At 46.3% G+C, this 21,953-nt stretch overlaps 1 protein-coding gene across 9 annotated transcripts in view; it reads left to right on the forward strand.

The window, feature by feature from the left end:
- Positions 1 to 21,953, forward strand: part of NTM (neurotrimin) — an 822,171-nt gene that overhangs the window by 489,550 nt on the left and 310,668 nt on the right. For all 9 annotated transcript variants that reach the window (XM_079954575.1, XM_079954576.1, XM_079954577.1 and 6 more), the window contains exon 2: positions 4,122 to 4,206. In XM_079954575.1, the coding sequence (XP_079810701.1) occupies positions 4,122 to 4,206 (85 nt within the window). The remainder of the gene's footprint in view (positions 1 to 4,121; positions 4,207 to 21,953) is intronic.

Raw genomic sequence — 21,953 nt, forward strand, 5'->3', positions numbered from 1 at the left:
AGTGGCACCTCGAGAGTAGATTATGCAAGCACAGAGCTCACCTGGTCACAGTGATCCCAACTTGAGTGACACATATTGCATTTATATTTATATTTTTAAAAAATGCATCTATGTATATAAATCGACATGAAAATTTTATGAAAAATTATGTTGGGTTGCTGGTGCATTTCCTCTTCTTTAATTTTCTTTATTAAAACACCTTTTCATGCAAGGAGCTCTAAGTGGTTATACATGGTTCTCCCCTCTCCTGTTTTATCTTCACAACAACCCTGTGAGGTAGGTAAGGATGAGAGACTGCCACTGGCCCAAGCCAGTCACCCAGCCAGCTTCAGGGCTGAGTGGAGATTGGAATTTGTCCCAGAACTACAATTCCCTCAGTTTCATGAGAAGGGGGGTGGATTGTTTAACAACCCTAGGATTTGTAGCTCTGGGAGGGGAACAGGAGGTCTCCTAACAGCTCTCAGCCCCTTTAACAAACTACAGTCCTCAGGAATTGTAACCATCACAGTGATTTAAATGTGTGGTGTGATTGTGGCCTGAAGCCTAGATGGACTCACGGGGGAGCTGATCCTGATCTGAGCCAAATGACTGAGCATTTAGTATGAGAGAGAAAAGCATCTTAGATTGATTTTGTGGCACCTGGAAAGGCTGCCAAAGACGAGTGAAATGTATGGCTCTGGCGGCCGGGCCAAGGGAAGGGTAAGTCAAGGGGGCTGCTGTCTCCTGAAGCTTGCCTTTGCCGCTCTCTCTTCGAGATAAAGGACTCAAATCCCCCGGGACTGTTTATGTCTTGCACTTTCTACCAGCAGGCGATTATATATAGAAATAATAATTCAGTTAGCAAAGAAGCAGAGAGTGTAAGAGTTGCTACTTATAGACAAATGGGATGCTGTTGAGTTGTAAGATAGGAAAGCTTCTAACTGAGCTGGCTGCCTTTGGCGGCAGGCAGGCTAGGAAGAGGGAAACAAAACACTCATTGGTTGTTGCTATTTTCAGTTGAGATTCAATCACAAAGTGGAAATTTTGGGTTGAACAATTAAGGTTGATTCAGGGCTCTTGTACAACAACACCAATTTCCCCCCACTCCCCCAAATCAGACTTTTGTAGTAAGGAAAGGGGTGGGAAAATGCACTGGAAAGATCATATTCGATCCATGCAACATTGTCTAACCTCTGCACAAATAAGAGTGAATGGTCAGTAAAGTAGCTGACTCTGTCTATCTTCCTGCAAACATATCGAGATGAATGGTCAGTAAACAGGTCACCTAGAAGCACTCAGTCACTCAGTGCTGGAAATGATCACACCCAGGTCTTGTTGTAGAAGAGTTGACTTCCAGCAGCCAGTGACTTTCTTAGCTGTGAATCATGCCTCAGTTTCTCACTCTGTAAAGTGGGCAGAATAGCAATGCGGAGGGGGGGTGCCTATCATCATCTGCTGGCAAGGTGGAGTAAACAATGTGAGCTGTGTCTGCCCATACATGTTGCTAACTGTGAACTAGCTGCAATATAGAATTATTGAATTGTAGAATTGGAAGAGACCATGTAGAGTTGAGAGGGACAAGGAGGGTCATCAAGCTACCTGCAATGTTGGAGTCACACCAAAGGAATTCCTAGCAAGATGGCTGTCCTACCTCTGTTTAAAAAACGTATTTGTAGGTGGGGTACCCCAGTGGTGGCATCTATGGTATGGAACAGCCTCCCCAAAGCAGCCCAGGAGACACCATCCATATAATCTTTTTTGCTCTAGATGAACATGTCCTTTCTCTTCATCCAGGTCATTAAAAAAAAACAAAAACCCTTTTGTGTTTTCTTTTAACTGGACCTCTCAGTTGGTTAGAGTGTGATGCTGACAATGTCAAGGTTTTCGGTTTGATCCCTGTATGGGCCAGGTGTGTTGCTGAGGGTTGGACTAGATGATCCTCAGGGTGCCTTCCAACTCTAGAATTCCACAATTCTGTGGTTTGTATTTTGTTGTATATCTGAGGGAGAGCGAAAAGTTTTCCATGCTGCTTCTGCTGCTCTGTATTGTACTTTTAATATTGCAGTTTTGTTCTTTTCACTGGTATGCCCAGAGAACATATGTGGTTGGCTGACCATACAATGTAGTAAATAAGTTTCCCAGCTGGAGGGTAGTAGCAAAAAGCAAGGTGTGTAGCGTCAACACCTTTTTCAAGGCATCTGGCATGGAACAGAAAATGCCTGGCAGTTTCAGCTGTGTTTCTTTCCATCATGCTCATAATGTATCTAGTGATTCTTTGAGTGCTCTGGGCATTTTCCTATTAACAGTAATCTTCATATTATTAATTTACATATTTATTTGCTTTATTACCCATCCTTCACCATCAGGTCCCAGTTCAGGTTGCAACAATGAAAAATTAAACATTAAAGGGGTTAAAACAAGTTACAGGAAAAGGGTAGACCTGTAAGGTAGAATTATTATTATTATTATTACTATTATTATTCAAGACTTTTAGACAGCTATCCTTTAGTAGAGAAACACAGGGTGTGATATAAAATAACATCATATGCAAAACAACTATTAGAATAACTAGCCATCATTATTCCCATACTTCAGGCTGGGCAAACTGAGGCCTGAGAAAAAGAGTGGCTTGCCTCCAGCAGGTTTATCATCCAAACAGGATTTCTACCTCACTCTCCCTGCACTTTAGCCTCTGCGCCACTCCATCCTCACCCTGCATTATCCACTTCGAGAGCGGATGGAGGCGGTCAGGGAGGAAAGCCCAGGGTTCAAATAAAAATCCACCAAGTTGGCTGGATGCCACGCTCTGGACTCACTCACCCTCCACCCTCACCCCCGTCAGACCTCGGGATAGTAGGTCGCAGTGCCAACAGCTCCGCGGCCGCCTGTAAAGAGAAATGCAGGACTCGAATACCACACACACACACACACACACACACACACACACACACACACACACGGCGAGCTAGTTGTTTGGGAGCGGGCCCGCAAGGGTTAAGAAGCCCCCCCCCCCCTTCTCCGGCGTCCCAAGGTGCACCCGCCGGCGCCGCGAGGGTTAAAAGCAAGGAGAGTCCCCCCCCCCCCGGTGTCCTTGGCTGAGATTAATGTGCTAAGTCTGCGCTCCTGAGCGGAGCTGCCTGTGCCGCGGATCCCAAGCGCTGGTCAGCGATGATGGAGTTGCTGCCATGACAACCCCTGCAAGCCGATGCGTGTGTGTGCTCCGGAGAGCCGGCGCAAGAGGCTGCGATTCGGCAGAGAAGGAAATGCGCCCAGCCAGGAGGCAGAGCGCATCCGGGATGCTGAACCTAGCCCTGGTCCAGGCAGCAGCAGCAGCAGCAGCAACAGCCGGCACCGCCAGCTTTGCCATGCCTTTCCTCGCAGCCTCCCTTCGCTGAGCGGCGGCGAGGAGCACAGCTGAGCCGGGAAGAGGCTCTTATCCGCTCCCGACCACGAGCCGCAGCGCCGGGCAGCAGCGGCAGCGGCCGGACCTTCCCTTCCATCCTGCCTTGTGGCACCGTCGGAGCTTTTGGAGCAGGAGGCCTGTCGCTTCTCCCTCTGAGATTACTCTGGGGGTGCTTCCCCCCCTTCTTCGCCCCACCCATTCCCCGAGTTCTTCTGCGGGGAGTTTTATTTTTTGGAACTCCGGCCGGAGGGGCCGCTCTGGAGCGCGTCGCCTTGCGCGGCTGCGGAGTGTCGGCTGTGCCCTACCGCGCCGGAGCGCAGCGCACCTCCTCCAGCAAAGTGAGATGCACGAACTCTTGATCGGAAGCTCTGGTTTGTGAGGCGCGCAGCAACTTGGCCACCTTGGGGGGGCCACTTCTTCTTCCTCCCTGGGACTCCGCTGGATGCCTTTCGGGAGGCTCGGATCTCTAAAGCTACAAACCCAAAAACTGAATTTCTAAAGGCTCCGCCGCCCTCTCCCTCCTCATCGTCACTTTCTCTCCTCCCCTTCTGTGCCCACACTTGGCACCGCGAGGTGTCCCTGTCAAACCAATCTCCATCCATCTCTCTGGTTGTTTTAATAATTATATATATATCTTTGCCTTGAGGAAAGCCCAGGATGGGGGTCGGTGGGTGCTTAGTCCTGCCCTGGCGGTGCCTGGTCGTCCTGTGTCTCAGGCTCCTCTTCCTTGTGCCCGCAGGAGTGCCAGTGCGCAGCGGAGATACCACCTTCCCCAAGGCGATGGACAACGTGACCGTCCGGCAAGGGGAGAGCGCCACCCTCAGGTAGGAGCAGAGACTCTTCTTCTTCTTCTTCTTTACTCCGGGACAGAGCTGGTGATAATAGGTGGTCAGCGGCTTATGTGCTATAGGTTTTACGCTCGGGTGTTGGCTGAGATTCTGGGAGGCTCGGTGGACGCACCAGGATGCATGGGATTTTGGGGTGCACTTTGGTTTCAGTCCCTGGCTCTGACAGCTCTGTGCATCAAGAGAACTGGTGTGCAGCTGTGGGTGTGGATGAGGCTGGAGAAATGCCTGGCACACTGCACATTGAGAGGGTTACACTGTAGAAGGAAGGAGGTGTGGCTGGCAGGGGGAAGCTCCTTCTAGGAGAAATAGGATGGATAGTCTGTTTCATGGCTGTAAAGAAACATGCCCCCTGTTTCTGTGTTTTTTGCCTCTTTGCCACTCTGGCAAAGGTTAGCTTTCCAGTGTGTGTGTCGCCCCTCCTTGGCTTGAAGAAATTTCTTAAAAAGTGGTGATGTTTTAAAGGCTGTTGGGACACTGCTATGCTTGGTCTCCCCCTGCTGTTATTTGAGGGGTTTTGGAGGGGGGGAGAATGATGGTGGGTCGCATGTGTGTTACTGGGGCAGCTTAGTCTGATCAGTGCATCAAAACCTAATCTAGTTTTGCAAGAGTTTGTGCCTGTCTCAGAACAATGCTTTTTGAAAACCAAAATAAAAAAGTTATTGCTTATGCAGCTTACTGGTCTCTGCTTAGCCCTTGGTGGTGATGCCACAATACTCTTGTGATGAAATGCGGTGGGATGGGGAGACAGGAGGGGTGATATTTTCCAATAATGGGGAGGAATAACACTTTGGAGAGAGGTTGGGGAAGAACAGCCATGTTGCAGCTTTGAACCCTTTTGAGATCTGGTGTCATTTTCCTTCTCGTGAACCGAGTGGAGTCGACAGTGTGATGTGCTTATACAGCGGAAGGTGGAGGAGCTTGATGCACGAATTGAGAATATTGCTCCACAATAGCACATATGGAAGGAACTCTATTCCCACACTACCAATCCCACATCATGCTGCTTCAACTCTCACAGCTTTCTCAATGTGTGTGTGTTTGTGTGTGTGTAGGGGAGGGGGGTTCTTAGGGTAATGAGGGTGTTGAAAACTCTGTCCGTTTCTTACCAAGAATCACAACTTCATTGCAATGCAGGAAAGATACTGAGATAGATGGAACAATGGACTGCAGCTTCTTGGGCTCCCCCCACATCAACTGTGGGGCAATATTAAAATATTGTTTGCAGCAGGACTGGGGTGGGTGAGAAGAGGCACAGCAGTTGCACCCTATCTAACTGTATCTAACTGCTTTTTTTCCCTTTTCCTTTCCTTGGTTGCAAACTCACTATCCTCTCCTTATTTTGGTCTGATGGTTGAGTGTGATGGCTCATTGACTTCTCCCAGGCATATGATCCCAGGTGGAATTTATGCAAGAAGACATATGCTGGGAAGCACCAGGGATCAGAATGTGGCTATCATGGAGAGGTGTAGCAAAGAAATCAGCCTTATGAAGGTGAGATCACAAGGCTGTGGTGTCCTGCTGGTGGGTCCCAGTCAACCAATGGCAAATCAGAGCTCTGAGGAAAAAAGCCAGACCCTGGTTAGGTTTACATTTGCAGTTCTCTCAACTTTGAAGCAAGCAAATGGGCTGCAGAAGTCAATGTGAGAGAGTCAAAACACACACACACACAGAGAGAGCAAGCACACTAGTGTGATATATTGACTAGTATTGGGAAAACCTGTGTTCAAATCCCTGCTGAGTCTCAAAACTCATCTACTTTGCAGGGTTGTTGTGCAGAAGAATGTGGAGAGGAGAGGACACATTTCCCTTAGTTCCTTGGAGGACGGGTGGGATAAAGATGTAATAAATAAGGAAACGTCAGTGACATCTTCTTTGGTTATGTCCTGGTTAGATGGCTGCAGTGTGTTCAACAGGTGGCTATTCTTGAAGATTATTTGGAAACTGCAGTTGATACAGAATGTGGTTACTAAAACTCTTGGAGATATTTTACCTCCATATTCCGTTACACATTTCACTGTACCGGTAACAGTGGCTGCCTGTTTTCTCCTTGTCCAATTCAAGATGCTAGTTTTAGCTTTTAATGCCCTAAGGAGCTTGGGACTGGGTTAGCTGAAAGACTACCAGCATCCAGATGGCCCTGCCTGTGTGTTGAGATCAGCATCTGGATAGGGGTTAGATGGCATGTAACAAGGACAGGGCCTTTTCAGTGGTGGCCCTGCCCTTTTGGAACTCCATCCCCTACCAAATCCATCCCCAGGGGAGAGAAACTCTGGTCACATCTGCACCATACATTTAAATCACAGGGCTTTGCCCCAAAGAATCCTGGGAACTCTAGTATGTTAAGTTTGCTGAGAATGGTACCTCTGTGAGGTGTAAAGCTCCCAGAATTCACTGGGGAAGCCACATGCTTTAAATGTGCTTTAAAAATATGATGTGGGTGTGAATTCTGCTTGCCATCCGGTTTGTGTTTATTTCCATCTCCCTTGTTCCACCCTCAAGCTTTTCATAAGGAATCTGCTTCCAGAAGAACCTTAAGAGCACTTTTGGGTTGAGGCATAAAATATATGTTTTTGCTAAATATCAATATCATCAGCTTTCAGGCTTATTGGGTATCATTGCAGCTATTGGTCAACTTGGTTCCCACTTAAATTGTGATGTTTGTTAAATATAATGATAATTGCAATTTATTATTTTTAGTAGTATGTTGCAGTGTTGTTCCTCTTTTTGTTCTACATTGTTATTTGTTGTTCTACATTGTTATTTCTTGTTTCATTACACATGCTAAAGCTATTTTTGGTCATGTGCACACTATCCCTTGCTTTTTCCTGCAGGACTAATTGCAGTCGTTAAGGATCGTTAACAGTCGTCAACAGGCTTACCATACCCATTGAGCCAATCACCCATCTCCTACCACCCTTCTGAGAAATACCCCACCCCACCCTCCCACTATATATAAGGGTCTGGTGACTTCTGCTTCAGTGTATCTGAAGAAGTGTGCATGCACATGAAAGCTTATACCAGAACAAACTTAGTTGGTCTAAAAGGTGCTACTGGACAATTTGTTATTTATTTTTATTTGTATTTCAGCTTGGTCAGACCAACACAGCTACTTGCTTGAATCTATTCTTATTTCATGTACTACTGAATTGGAGCTGTTTTGTATGTGAACTGCTGTTGAGCATGGAGGCATTTCTGTTAACTGTGATATATACATAAATTAACTATGTCTATATGGCTGGTGGTTTTTAAGAAAACTCTGGAGACATTTTTATTCCAGCCTGCTATGATTAATTATTTTGCTACGCTTGAAGAATTTTAGCTGCCGCTGATTTTAATTTTTTTCTTCAATTAATGGTTAAATTATAACTGTTTTTGTTGTTCTAAAACTTTATGTAAGTTGCCCCGAGAAGGCGATGTGCCTTGAAAGATGGGTTAGAAGCCTTTAAGAACATAGGAACAGTTCTGCTGGACCATCCCAAAGACCCATCTAGTCCACCATCTTGTTCTCACTGTAGCTGAACTGATGCTATTGGCCTATGGCAGTGATGTAGCGTGAGTTGCCAGTGCCCGGGGCCATGAGGAGGCAGGTGGGTAAGTGAGAAAGACTTAGACGGAATATGCATGTGCATCCAACTGCCTAACAGTGTGCGTGTTATGCAGGAGATCACAGTCATGGAGATAAGAAAAGAATAGTTGTTCCATTGTCTGGATAGATCACTTCCTGGTTCTTGAGGAGAAGCCGTTTTCAATGGAGTGACAGAAGTGCACAGCTACATTGAGACAGCACCAGGTGTTGAAATTTTGAACCCCTTAACAATTTTGCACCTGTGGCAACAGCCCCTGTGCTCCTTTCCACCCCATCCCACTGGCTTGTGGTGTCACTTGGGTTTCTGTCATATCCCCCAATTCTATTTAACATTTACCTGAAACAGCTAGGAGATGCTGTCAAGAGATTTGGAGTTCAGTGTCACCAGTATGGTCAGTTGAAAGGCAGATAAGGGAACCAGGGATTCAGCCTGTGCTGAATAGAGTTGCACTCCACTGAAAACTCACGTTTGCAAGTTGGACATACTCCTGGGTTCAGTCTAGATGCCCAGGTTTTGGCAGTGGCCATGAGTGTGCTTGCACATTTGAAGCAAGGGCACTAGCTGTGCAAATTCTTGGAGGTGTCTGATCCAGCCATGGAGCGACATGCCTTGGTTGTACACCCTGTTTGGATTATTGTAACATGCTCTATGTGGGACTGTCATTGGAAAGTGTTTGGAAACTTCAGCAGGTCCAAGTTGCTGCAGTCAGATTGCTTACTGGAGCCAGTTACAGGGAGAACTTCCTGTGACTACAGCCCCTCTGGCTACTGGTCTGTTTCTGGGCACAATTCAAAGTGTAAAGTTATGGCCTGCAAATCCAAACATAGCTTGTGTCCAGGCTATCTGAAGCACAATTTTCTCCACATATGAGCCTGCTTGGGCTTTCAGGTCTTCTGGAGAGGCCACCTTTGCAGGCACATTTGGCAGGGACACAAGAGAGGGCAGGGCATTCTCAGTGACTGCTCTCAGATTGTGGACTTCCCTTCCACAGGAAGCCAGCCTGGACCCCTCTGTGCTTTCCTTTCTCCAGCAGGTAAATACTTTTTTGTTCCAATAGACCATTGGCCACTAACTGGCTGTTGTGGCAGGGGCTTCTGTGGATGTTATACTTTGTGTTTGTTTGTGCCCTTTTAAATGGTCTTTAGTGTTTTCAGTGCTATTTTTAATAGGGTTACTTGCTTTAAAAAATATTTACATTTATTGTGTGCTTTTATAGTTGTATCTGATTTGAGCTTCCTTGGGTTGTACACTGGGGTGAAGGTGAGATATAAAATGAGTAAATAAATAAATCTGCAAGCAACAGCACCCTCCCCACTGGTACGGAATACCCTCCAATAAAGAATACCCTCCAATACCATCTACTGCAACCCACCATACCCTCCACTCCAACAGTGGAGGCAGAGTATAGACACCATGGCTAGTAGCCTTTACTAGACTTAATACTCCATGAATTTGTGTAATCCTCTTAGAAGAATATACTCCAAATCAGAGCTCCACAAGTTTATTGAATCCTCTTTTTAAGTGATCCAAGTTAGTAGGCATCATCCCCTCTTGTGGGAGCTATTGCTTAACCATGTGCTGTGTGAAGAAGTTTTTTTTTTTTTTTATCCCCCCTGAATCTTCCAACATTCAGCTGTTTTGGATGACCAAGAGCTCTAATATTATGATTCAGGGAGCAAAGCTCTTTTCAACCCACTTTTTCCATACCATTCATAATGGTACACCCTTTTACCATCTCTCCTGTTATTTGCGTTTTCTCCAAACTAAAAATAAAATAAAAATCTCAAATGTTGCAGCCTTTCCTGATTTTCTATAAGTAAATGTTTCCCTGCTGAAAGACATCTCTGTTTTTCCACATCATTGCCTGGCCTCCTTTCCTTCCACTGTTATCCACTGCTGAAAGCTGTGCTCGAAAACAAGTCATGCCAGACGAATCTCATTTCTTTTTTTGATAGGGTTACCAGTTGGTGGATCAGGGGAATGCTGTGGACATAGTGTATCTTGATTTCAGTTAGGCTACCTCAGAAGTTGATGGGCTCTCCTTCATTGGAAGTTTTTAAGTAGAGGTTGGATGACCATCTGTTATGGATGCTTTAGTTGAGATTCCTGTATTTCGGGGGGTTGGACTCACTTCTGAGTTTTGTCAATAGCTTTTTTTTATTTAAAATACTCTTTAAGACATTTCATCCACCTTGGATTTACTGTGGTTACTGTGCACACAGAATAACCAAGTTGTGTTTTAATCCTCCAAAGTTTGCCTAGTACCTAGCAGGAACACAAGTCTCCATTTGGCCTCAGTCTGACCCCACCTGGAGTCCTCTGTTCATTTCTGGGCACCATAGTTTAAGAAAGATATTGACAAGCTGGAATGTGTGCAGAGGAGGGCGCTCAAGACGATCAAGAGTCTTGACATCTCTCCCAACCCTGCAGTTCTATTATACCAGCCAGTTTCCCTTAAGAACAAAGATATAACACAGGAGTGTGCATTACTGTTGAGGTCCCAGGAATAGTTCCAGTCAGTTGTAATATTGTCTGGCCGAAATTCTATATATCTCACCTGTTGCCAGAATTGGAGAATGAAAAGCCAGGCAGGGGTAGGGGGGAGAATTTAACTGAGCCATTTTTGTGGTTGGTGCACAGACATGAGATGTCATATTGTACGCCATTCATGCCTGTGCACCAAAATATCATATGTGTGCATGGTTTTACTGCATTCATAGCACAGAATGCACAATGCACTGTGCAAGAAGCAGATATGCATTCTGCTGTCACACATAGCTCCTCCCCTTTATCAAGGAAGCAGCTAGGAGGGCTGCATCAGTGAGCCATTCCCAGGGTGTGGTGAGAGCTGAGTGCAGGATGGGTGTCAAAGGTGGACAAACTACCTCAGAAGGACGTGTGACACACCAGAAGTACTCCTCTTCCCCTAACATGCCATACATCCCCGTGTAGTAATGGTGACCATAGTTCTATAAACTGGGAGTCATCCCTTTGCCTTCTGAGAAAGGCTGTCATTCAGGGCAGAACACCTCCTTTGCATATAAAGGGTTGCGGGTCCAGTCCCTGGCATCTCCAAGTACAGCTGGGGAAGTCAGGAATCTTTTCTGAGACATCAGAGAGCCATCAGTCTGTAGACAACACTTAAGTAGGTGGATCAATGGTCTGAGGCAACACGAGGCAGCTCTGAGCTTCCTATGTTTCAGAGATGGATCTTGGAAAGTTGACCTCCAGAAATTCTGGAAGTATCACCCTTTGTGTTCAAGAGTTACATCTGCCTCAGTGTAAGGCTGTTTCCTGAAGTCCACTGGAGACTTGGGCCCCATTTGCACTATATGCTTGAAGAGTCATGGCTTACCCTGAAGCATCCTAGGAGCTGTAGCTTGGCTACCCCAAGGAATCCTGGGAACTAGGTGTTGAGAGTTGTCAGGAGACCTCATTCCCCTCACACAGCTACAGTTCCCAGAGTTCCCTAGGAGGAGGGATGGACTGTTAAACCACTCTGGGAATTCTTGCCCTCTGAGAAGACTAGAGGTCTCCTAACAACTCTCAACATGCCCTTTTTATAATAAAATGGTTTTTATTTCTTTCAGGTAAGAATACAGCAAAAGAAGATAACAGCTAGCACGTTCCCATCCATGCCCACCCCCCAGAAGTGCAGAGATCAGGGTGATAAAACACAACAGTAGAATAGAACAACAAACAATAAAATAACAAACTACAGTTCCCAGGATTCCTTGGGGGAAGCCATGCCTGTTCCATGTGGCACGGCAGTGCTTTAAATGCATAGTGCAGATGGGGCCCTGCTGCTGTGTTAGCCTGGATAGGATATGGTCGAACACAGAATAATTTGCTAATATGAGGCAGCCCTTTGGGGACATCTCCTGATTAGTTTCTTCCTACCTTTCACTCCTGCATTCCCATTTCCTTCCCTGCCCTGACTTATTCCCTGTGTTCTTGTCCAACCATCGGAATCCTTGTTATCGGATCTGTATTCATGTTCCTTTCCAGGGTTCAGGCTCGTGGCTCGCGGCTCCTATGAAATATTCATCTCATTTTGATGTTCGTAAAGTTCAGTGCCTGATATTTTTCATCCTCTGAAATTATTTATTTCAGAGCTCTGGACTATAAAAATATCACTCTGACCTGCTTCCCTCCTCCTCCTCTCCCCCCTCCTTAACTTTCCTGGGGATTACGGCATTTTGAAAAGGCCTGGCATTTCTCGCGGTGGATGAGTTCTTTGCTTTCTGATGAGAGACTGCCCATGTGCACACAAGACCACGTACAGGAGTCAGGGGGCTTGTGCGCCACTGGAAATATGCTGGAAGTAAAATTTGTCCTCTGTGGCATGCTGCAAACAGGCCACCTTCACACCCAGCATTTAAAACACATTTATACCTCTTTGCCACCACTCCCCCCCCCAAAAAAAAAGAATCCAGGGAACTATAGCTCACTGCAACAGAGCTACAATTCCCAGCACCCCCTAGCAAACTACAGTCTCCAGGATTCTTTGGCTGGAAGCCATGTGCTTTGAAAGGGTGGTGTGGATGTGAGCCCAGTCAGTGTGTGCCTCAGTCCACTTTCACACAATACATTTAAAGAGCCATGGTACCACTAGGCTTCCCCCAAAGACCTCTGGGAGTTGTTAAGGGTGCTGATAGCTGCGAGGAGCCCCTCTTCCACTGACAGAGCTGTGCTTCTCAGAGTTCTTGTGAAGGAGAATGGACTGTTAAACCACTCTGGAAATCATAGCTCTGTGAGGAGAATTGGGGTCTCCTAACAACTCTCAGTGCCTTTAACAAGCACTGAGAGTTCTTTGGGTGTTGCAAGGGGCATCACAACACTTTAAATGGATGGTACAAACGTGGCCTGAATCCCAGGCCAATGCTTGTGGTTGTCTCATGACAACTTGAAGTGGCTTAGGGGTTGTCACCCTAAAGACAATCTTCTCACCTCTCCCCAGCGATTGTCTATCAGTGAAATGGTTGTAGCCCTTGGCAACATCCCAGTTGGATTACTGTTACACATTATACATGAGATGCCTTGGAAGCTTCGATTGGTGCCAAACCCAGCTGTCAGAATGTTTTGTGGTTGCTTCAGTCTTCAGAGAAATACACTTGTCTGTGCCTGAGCCTAGATAAAGGTTAGGGAGCCAAATTCCTGAAGCGTCAGCTCTCCCAGTCCCAGCCTACCTTTTTCCTCAGAGGCCCAACTCCTACCACCTTCCTTATTTGGTGTGCGCTACCAATATAGGTTTAGAAGCAGGTGTAGCAGGGAATGGATGCAATTCCCCTCATCTTCTCTCCCTGCCAAACAAGGAGGCAACTGGCATTGCTATTTATGAGAACTAGTGATGGTGCAGCAGTTAGGGTTGGACTAGGACCTCGGAGGCCAGGGTTCAAATGCCCACTCGGCCATGAAGCTCACTGGGTGTCCTTGGGTGAGTCATTCACTCTCAGCCTGACCTATTTCACTGGGGGGGGGGGTGAGGATAAAATTGAGAGCTCCTTGCAGGAAAGGTGAGATACAAATGCAATAATTAAATAAACACAGATTGCCCTCCTCGTCTTCTCAACAATCCTGGGAGGTAGCCTAGGCTGAGATGAGGGGATTGGTCCAAGGCTACCCAGTGAACATCATGCCCAGGCCAGAGATTCTGGGTCTCATCCTGGGCAGGGCTGTGACCCAGCTACACAAACTCTGCCTTTTTCAAAGCTGAAAGAACCGGCAGGTCGGCTGGCCAAAGTGGCACCATGGCTGTGGTTGTTACTTAAATGCAAAATACTTTACAACACTATGGAACACCTGTCTTCTCAGAAATTCTTACAGCCACCCTGTAAGGAAGGCTAGTATTATTACTGGGCATGTGTTGCAAATGCAGAGCTGTGTCTGCAAACTAGCAGCATGTTGGTGATCACCTAATCAATGGAGACCTTAGGCAGCAGTCTAACCAGTAACTTCGTGGCCAGTGGAAGCACATTATTATCTCAGCTTAACCAACCTCACAGGGTTGTTGATGCAGGGGTGAATGAGGGAGGGAAAACCATGTATGCTACCTTGAGCATATTGGAGAAAAATGCAATCAATCAATCAATCAATCAATTAATAAGAATTTTATTTGCTGGGGTGGGGGACAGATTACACTCTGTGCATAACAGCCTGGTTGGTTGCACAAGTACAGAGTAGTATTGGGCTTTCAAAGCTTAATCTTGAGTATATTAACAATTGGGCCTATAAATCCTAACTTAGGAACCCTGCCTTCCAACCTCCTCTATGTCCCCTTTGCAAAGCAGGCTGATGTTATATGTGAGTTATATGTGGGATGTCACCTTGGAGAATGCTGCCATTGAGATGTATTAGGAGTGCTGGTTATTGACCTCTTCTCCTGACCCCAAAGTCGTAGTCTCTTGATTTGGCAGCCTTGGAAATGCTGACTAATGGTGAGGTGGAGGAAGAGTTCTAAAGGTGGCTTAGGCTGCATTCTCACATTAATTTATTCCATTTCCCTAACTGTGAATTTCCGTATTATATTTGAGCTTCCATGTGATGCAAAAGCCACTTCTGGAAACCCAGTGGAAGTGTTCATTTCTGTTTTGATTGGTTCCAGAAAGAATCACTTTGCAACCCCATCAATACTGAAAATTGTGGGAGTAAAAAATTGGTGTGGCATCCTCAAATCATGGGGGAAACAGAAGCAGGCAGGTGCAGAAAGGGTTGGGTGATAGTGGTGACATTTATTGCTGTGTCACACCATGCCCACTGGTCTGAATGAAAATTAGTGTGATGTGTTGGTATAGCAGTCAAAAAGCCACAGTTCCATAATGCAACAGGTACTGCAGCATGAAAAGAACATCAGAAAACAGGACAGACGTGTAGCATTATAATCAGTAACACTAACACAGAATTCCTCATGTCTGAATGCGTTTGAAATGAGGCACCTTTCTATGCAGCTGTTGTAGAGACTGGAGATTTGGAAAGGTTTGTCTAAGGCTTTTTATTTTTTAAAGCTCAACTTCTGTGTTGACTGGTCTGCTTGATATTTGGCAGCATTGCAGCACCGCTTGGTTTGTGATGTGCCTTGATATGCGCAAGAGGATACAATCCCAGCTGAGTCTTTATTGACCCATCCACTATTAAACTGAACTGGCTGGCATTTTAATTGCTCGTGCATGAAGATCAATTTCCAGTGAGATTTGGGAATAGAGTTACACCCTGTTGGCAGCCGCCCATCATATATACCAATATAGCAAACTCATTCTCAGAGTGCCTATTTTTATGTAGGCAAAATGGCACCACCCATGAAGAAGAGGGATGCATCAACTTACTTGGGAGGAAGCCCTGAAGTTTGCAAAAGTGCTCCCACCAAAAAAAGAACCCTAAGGAAACATTCCTAAAGAGACAAACACACAGAGAGAAGGGGAGGGATACTCCACATACTGATCTTGCTCTTCCTGCTTTTGGTGCATATGGGGCAAGGATAACTTTTAATTTAGTTTCAGACTTTGTGTGTGACCCTTTGCTACCTGTCTGACTTGGTGTACATGCTTTTGAGTTGCTGGCTTATGAGTCAATGGACGCAGTAGGTGGAGCAATAACTTGTGCCTGTTGAATCCGCAATCTGAACAGAAAAGTGTCTGGCTTCTTTCCATTTACCCAGGCTTCCTTTTAATTGCACATTCACAATGACTTGTGCTCACAGTGGTATTGGGGCAGTTATATGCAACCCCACTTTCAGCACTGTTTGTGCCTGCAAAAGTTACAGGCTGAACTTTGCATCCAATCCTATTGGAATCCTGCAACTTTTCATACCATAAATGTCCTAGGGTATGTATCTCGTTGTCCAGTTTTGTTGCTCTCTTGTCATCTGGCTGGGCAACTCTTGCACAATAACTCAGAGCTGAAACTGTTACAGATGCCACATAATATTAATTCTGCATGTATAAGAAAACAGTCTTTTAGTGTGGTGGCATCTACACTTCAGAAGAACGTGGGGCAGAGCAAGCTTAAATCACTACCTCTTCCCATTGGGCAAAATCGCCCATCAGGCCATAATATCCTCCTCCGAGGGAGATACCTCTTCTTCCAGGGGAGGAGGGGTGTGGCAAATTCACCCCCCTAAAAAAATAAATATGGTAGGAAGGGCATTCCGCACATATAAGAAAGCAATCTTTTAGTGTGGTGACACCTATAGTACAGTTCAGAACTACCTGCCGGTTGATATCAGGCAGGCTGCCCTACTAAAAACATTTGTGTTTAGGAAAGCCTACTCAGAATGCTGATAAGTTTTTAGTTTATTGCTGGTTTATTTTAGTTTTTTGGAATGTCTTCAAGTGTTTTTGTTTTTTTGTTTTGCTAATAATTTCATTGCTTCTTTCTTTTCGTAAACTGTGTTAAGGTACAGTGGCACCTCAGGTTACATACGCTTCAGGTTACATATGCTTCAGGTTACAGACTCCTCTAACCCAGAAATAGTACCTCAGGTTAAGAACTTTGCTTCAGGATGAGAACAGAAATCGTGTGGTGGTGGCGCAGCAGGCCCCATTAGCTAAAGTGGTGCTTCAGGTTAAGAACAGTTTCAGGTTAAGAACGGACCTCTGGAACGAATTAAGTACTTAACCCGAGGTACCACTGTATGGGTTTTGTTTTTTGTTTTTTTGTTTTTTTTTACATTCAAGCAATATATAAATGTCATGAAATAAATAAGCACACAAATAGCTAAATATATAATCATCCGGGTAGCACTGCAGAAGAACTCATCAAACAGAATGCTGTGTGGCTGCTCCAGAATAAATCCACCACTAATTCACTGCTACTGCATCGGTGAAACCCACAAAATCCCTCTTTTTTCTTCCCACTGGGAGTTAAATCTGGATCCAATGCAGTAAGAGTTCCACCTTCCTCTGACTCCCCACAAAAGGCAATAATTGCTAGCGGTAGGAACTATTGGTATTCAAGGATCTTTCCAGGAGTGTGCTTTGCCATCCCATCTGCATGGAGTTAATTCACCTCCTCTTGCTCCCTGCTTCTTTGGAACTAAAACTGGATGAGCTTCCAGTTCACTTTGAGGCCCTCATTTCAAATGAGTCCGGGGAGCACCTGGCATAGTTAGTGGCAGGCATTGTGCAAGTGAAGATTGCCAGCAGCAGCTCCAAATCTCTCGGTTCACTGTCTGTCTGAAGCACGCATTTTCCTTTCTTTTCTTACTACTTCTTCTTGCAAAAAAAAAGAGAGAGAAGAGTTTATTGCTAAAGTGGAAAGTCAGCAGAACTGAGAGGCGAGGGCGAAAAGAGTGGTGGAGATGGAACCGGTCTGAAGAGAAAAGATTGTGATATGCATGGATTTCTTTTTGTTATAAAGCAATTTCTCTCTGTGTAAAGCTCAGGCCCTTGTAGCTGGGCCAGTCAGATGTTTCTCTTTATAGCTCTCCTGATAGAAGCATGGGTTGATGCAGAATGGTCTCTGTTTCAAGTCCCTGCTAAATGAAAGAGGTGGGAACCCAGGGCAGGATTCTGTGTCGATCTTGAATAGGTACTGTTGTGTCTTTGAACTATTTGTGTAGATGCAGATGAAGGAGGTGGAGGAAGGGCACCCTCTCTCTCTGAGGCACAAAAAACTTCTGCTTCTCTCTTGGCTGTCATTGAAGAAGTAGGAGGCTTCTGGAATTAGAAACACATTGGCTGTTGGTGGGTGTCTACAGCAGAACTCTGGTGCCTCAGTTGTCATTATTTACAACTTGGCCTTTGAGTCAACTGAGGGATTGCCTTGTCCTGACAATCAACACAGCCGAGTTGGACAGGAAGGTGTTTCTAGGAGGGGGGAGGGAAGGGTTGTTGGCCAAGGATTGCCCATCTAGTTACACTGATAGCCCTTGGCACCACTATCCTGGCCTTGCACTGTAAGATCTTGCCCAGAATACCCAATGCAAACTATTTTCTTTCTGCAAACCAGCCAGTGTTAAGCACCTTTATGTAAGCTCTGTTGAGTTTACTGTGGGAGCAAGCTAGGTGTGTACCGTATTTTTCGCCCTATAGGACGCACTTTTCCTCCTCCAAAAATGAAAAGGAAATGTGTGTGCGTCCTATGGGGCGAATGCAGGCTTTCGCTGAAGCCTGGAGAGCGAGAGGCGTCGGTGCGCACCGACACCTCTCGCGCTCCAGGCTCCAGGAAGCTATCTGCAAGCCTGCAGCGCCTGAGGGAAGTTCCCCCAGGCGCGCAAGGCTTGCAGGCAGCAGCCTGCAGTGCGGAGCATGGGGCGCCCTCTGGAGGACGCCCTGTGCTTCGCGCAGGTGTCGGCAAGCATTGCGCACCCGGGGGATCTCCCCCTGTGAGCGCAAGGCTTGCGGGCGGCAGCCTACAGGGCGGAGCACGGGGGCCCCTCCGGAGGACACCCCGTGCTTCGCGCAGGTGTCGGCAAGCCTTGCGCACCTGGGGGATCTCCCCCTGGGAGCGCAAGGCTTGCGGGCGGCAGCGCAGAGTACGGGGCGCCCTCCGGAGGATGCCCCGTGCTTCGCGCAGGTGTCGGCAAGCCTTGCACACCCAGGGGATCTCCCCCCAGGCGCGGAAGGCTTGCGGGCGGCACCCTGCAGCGCGGAGCACGGGGCGCCTTCCGGAGGACGCCCTGTGCTTCGTGCAGGTGTCCGCAGTCTGCCGCAGGGTTCCCGCAGGGCTTCCCATGCTGCGGATAGCAGCCTGCCACCCGGCGCGAGAAACGCCCTGAAGCAGAGCGCCCCGCGCTTCGGGCAGACATCAGCCAGCCCCACAAGCTCGGGGGACAGCGGGGAGGCGCAGCGCCGCCATCCCGCTGTTCCCCGACCTGGTTTTGGGGGGGAAATAAAGGCATTTTTTCCTTTATTCCCCCCCCCAAAAAAAACTAGGTGCGTCCTATGGGACGGAGCGTCCTATGGGACGAAAAATACGGTACTTTAGGCAGCAATGCTCAGCCCACTTACCTTCCAAGCCCATGCCTTCCAACATCTTTCCAGTCCTAAATAATGATAATAATGGTGATGATAATGATGATAAAATAAATAAATAAATAAATAAATAAATACTTTTTAAACCCCTCCTATCTGACTGGGCTGCCCCAGCCACTCTGGGTGGTTTCCAACACATATAAAAACATAACAAAACATTAAACATTTTTAAAAAAACCTTCCCTGTACATACAGGAAATATATCCAACCCCTAAGCCCAACTGCTTTCAGATGGCTCAAGGGTTGGAAAACTCCATACCCTCCAAAGCTTCTCCAATGAAAATAGGGATGTCCTCAGGAAAAGCAGTACATTCTGGGATCAAATCAGAAACTAGGACAGCTTCTGAAAATCTGGGATGGTCCCTGGGAAATAGAGACACTTGGAGGGTCTGAAAGCCCCATTAAACTCAATTGGACTTGTATTTTGGGTCTATGGACGTCAATAAAGCTGAGAGAGAGAAAGAGAGAAAGAGAGAAAGAGAGAAAGAGAGAGAGAGAGAGAGAGAGAGAGAGATACCTTCCAACATTTCTGTGTTGAAAATAGGGATGTCCCATTCCATAATGATAATTTTACTATTTATACCCTACAGATCTTACTGGATTGCCCCAACCACTCTGGGCAGCTTCCAACATACATACACACACACACACACACACACACACACACACAGTGGTACCTCGGGATACATACGCTTCAGGTTACAGACGCTTCAGGTTACAGACTCCGCTAACCCAGAAATAGTACCTCGGGTTAAGAACTTTGCTTCAGGATCAGAACAGAAATTGTGCTCCAGCGGTGCGGCAGCAGTAGGAGGCCCCATTAGCTAAAGTGGTGCTTCAGGTTAAGAACAGTTTCAGGTTAAGAACGGACCTCGAGAATGAATTAAGTACTTAACCTGAGGTATCACTATATATATATATTTGTGTGTGTGTGTGTGTGTATATATATATATATATATATATATATATATATATATATATATATATATATAAAATAACATAATAAAACCTTTTTTAAAAACCTTCCCTATACAGGATTGCCTTCAGACAGGAGTCAGATAACTCCATACCCTCCAACATTTCCCCAATGAAAATAGGGACATCCCAAAGGAAAGTGGGACATTCTGGAATCAAATCAGAAACTGGGATGACTTCTCTAAATCAGGGATGTCCCTGGAAAATAGGGACACTTGGAGGGTCTGAGAGAATTAGACTTGAGTAGACATCTATCACTAGGGACGCAGGTGGCGCTGTGGGTTAAAGCCTCAGCGCCTAGGGCTTGCCGATCAAAAGGTCGGTGGTTCAAATCCCTGCGGCGGGGTGCACTCCCGCTGCTCGGTCCCAGCGCCTGCCAACCTAGCAGTTCGAAAGCACCTCCGGGTGCAAGTAGATAAATAGGGACCGCTTACCAGCGGGAAGGTAAACAGCATTTCCGTGTGCGGCTCTGGCTCTGGCCAGAGCAGCGATGTCACGCTGGCCACGTGACTCGGAAGTGTCTCCGGACAGCGCTGGCCCCTGGCCTCTTAAGTGAGATGGGCGCACAACCCCAGAGTCTGTCAAGACTGGCCCGTATGGGCAGGGGTACCTTTACCTTTACCTTTAGACATTTATCGGATGGCATTGTTACTCTTCATTGAGCAGGACTGAAAGCATTTAATATCAGTTGGATATCTAGAAAGCCTCCCCACCCCACCCCCCACTTCAGGTTATGTGAACGGTATGGATCTTGACACGTTAACCTAGCCTAAGCTTTCATCCTTATAAGTAAGTTGATTTAAATCAGTGGAATGGACTTCCAAGAAAATGTGCTTAGTGAGGATTAGGTTGGGAGGCTGCTATCCCAAGCCCACTCAACTCTGTAAGAATAAGCCCCATTGAATGTGGTGGGGCTTCCTTTGAAGTAAGCATGTTTAAGACTGTAATGATGTCTGCCTCAAATAAGGAACACTGTACCTAAGGTATCTGAGAAAAGCAGAGTGTGCTGTAACAGACGAGGAAGTTACTTGATAGACCTTAAACCCGATGTCTTGATTGACACTAAGAAGCGATTAGAAATAATCCAATGTGAATCTTCTAGAGATAATTCAGCCTCTCTGCGTGTTGCAGGATGGGAACAGATGGCAATGACTCTGGGGCTAGCATAAGGTGTGCATGAACGAGAATCCACAAAAGTTGCTCAGAGCAATTTTAGCCCTGGGCCAAGCCTGTTGGGTTGGTGGCTGTGATGTGCTCAGTTGGCTAAGGTGCCAAAGAGGAGACAGTGTTGCCCAATTCCACACATGGCTAAGGACAGAGTAAATGCAGGTAGAAATAGATTCCAGCAGGAGCAGTTGGTGAAATATTACATCCCACCCCAACCCTCGAAATAAGAGATTTTGACCAACTCATCTATGCTTCCAACCATAAACGGCCTGAACACCTGCGTCTCTTTTATCAGGCGCATGCAGAGCCCAGGATGGCTCCAAAAACACACTCATCCATTTGGATTTTGGAGTGTAGTTTTGTGTAACATTTGCTTCCCCCCTCCTGCCTGCCTGCCTGGGCATCCTTCGCTGAGGACATTTTAGGCCTGATAGCTTTGAGGAAAGTTCTGCATTGCTGCCTCTGTTCCAGCATAAATTCTCGTTTTCAGCGATGAGGAAGAAATCCACCTGAAAACAACACAGATAATCGAGAGCAACTTCTCAAATTCAGAACTGAAGTGTTTCATCATTCAGAGACCCAATAATAAATTAGGAGCAAGGAGGTTTTGAGTGGTATCCAGTGAAGTACTTCAGCTAGTGCAAGGATTTCCTCTTGTTCAATGGGAGTCCTCCACCTTTTCCTCTTCCCGTAAGCCCTGCACATCTCCCCAGAATAAATGGGAAGAAGGGCAAGTGTGATTGCACAGCTAAAAGTCTTCTAATAGAACTACTTTCTTAGTTCTCCCCTCCCCTCCCTCCTTTTTAAAAAGACACAAATAGAGTTTAGTTTGAGTTAGGCCTAGTTGCTAGCTTTGATTGCTGGTGCTGCTGTCATGTAAAGATTACAGTGAGAATTTTTGCAAAGCTGTTTTACCTTGGAAAAGCAATGATTTTGTGGCCAGGTCTCCATCGTGGGTTTCTAGGGGAGCAGTTTATTCATCATGATTTGTTTGTACAGCCTTTTTTGGGAAGGTTAGAAACAC

Source organism: Podarcis cretensis, assembly GCF_951804945.1.
Source record: "Podarcis cretensis genome assembly, chromosome: 15".
Taxonomy (NCBI): Eukaryota; Metazoa; Chordata; class Lepidosauria; order Squamata; family Lacertidae; genus Podarcis; species Podarcis cretensis.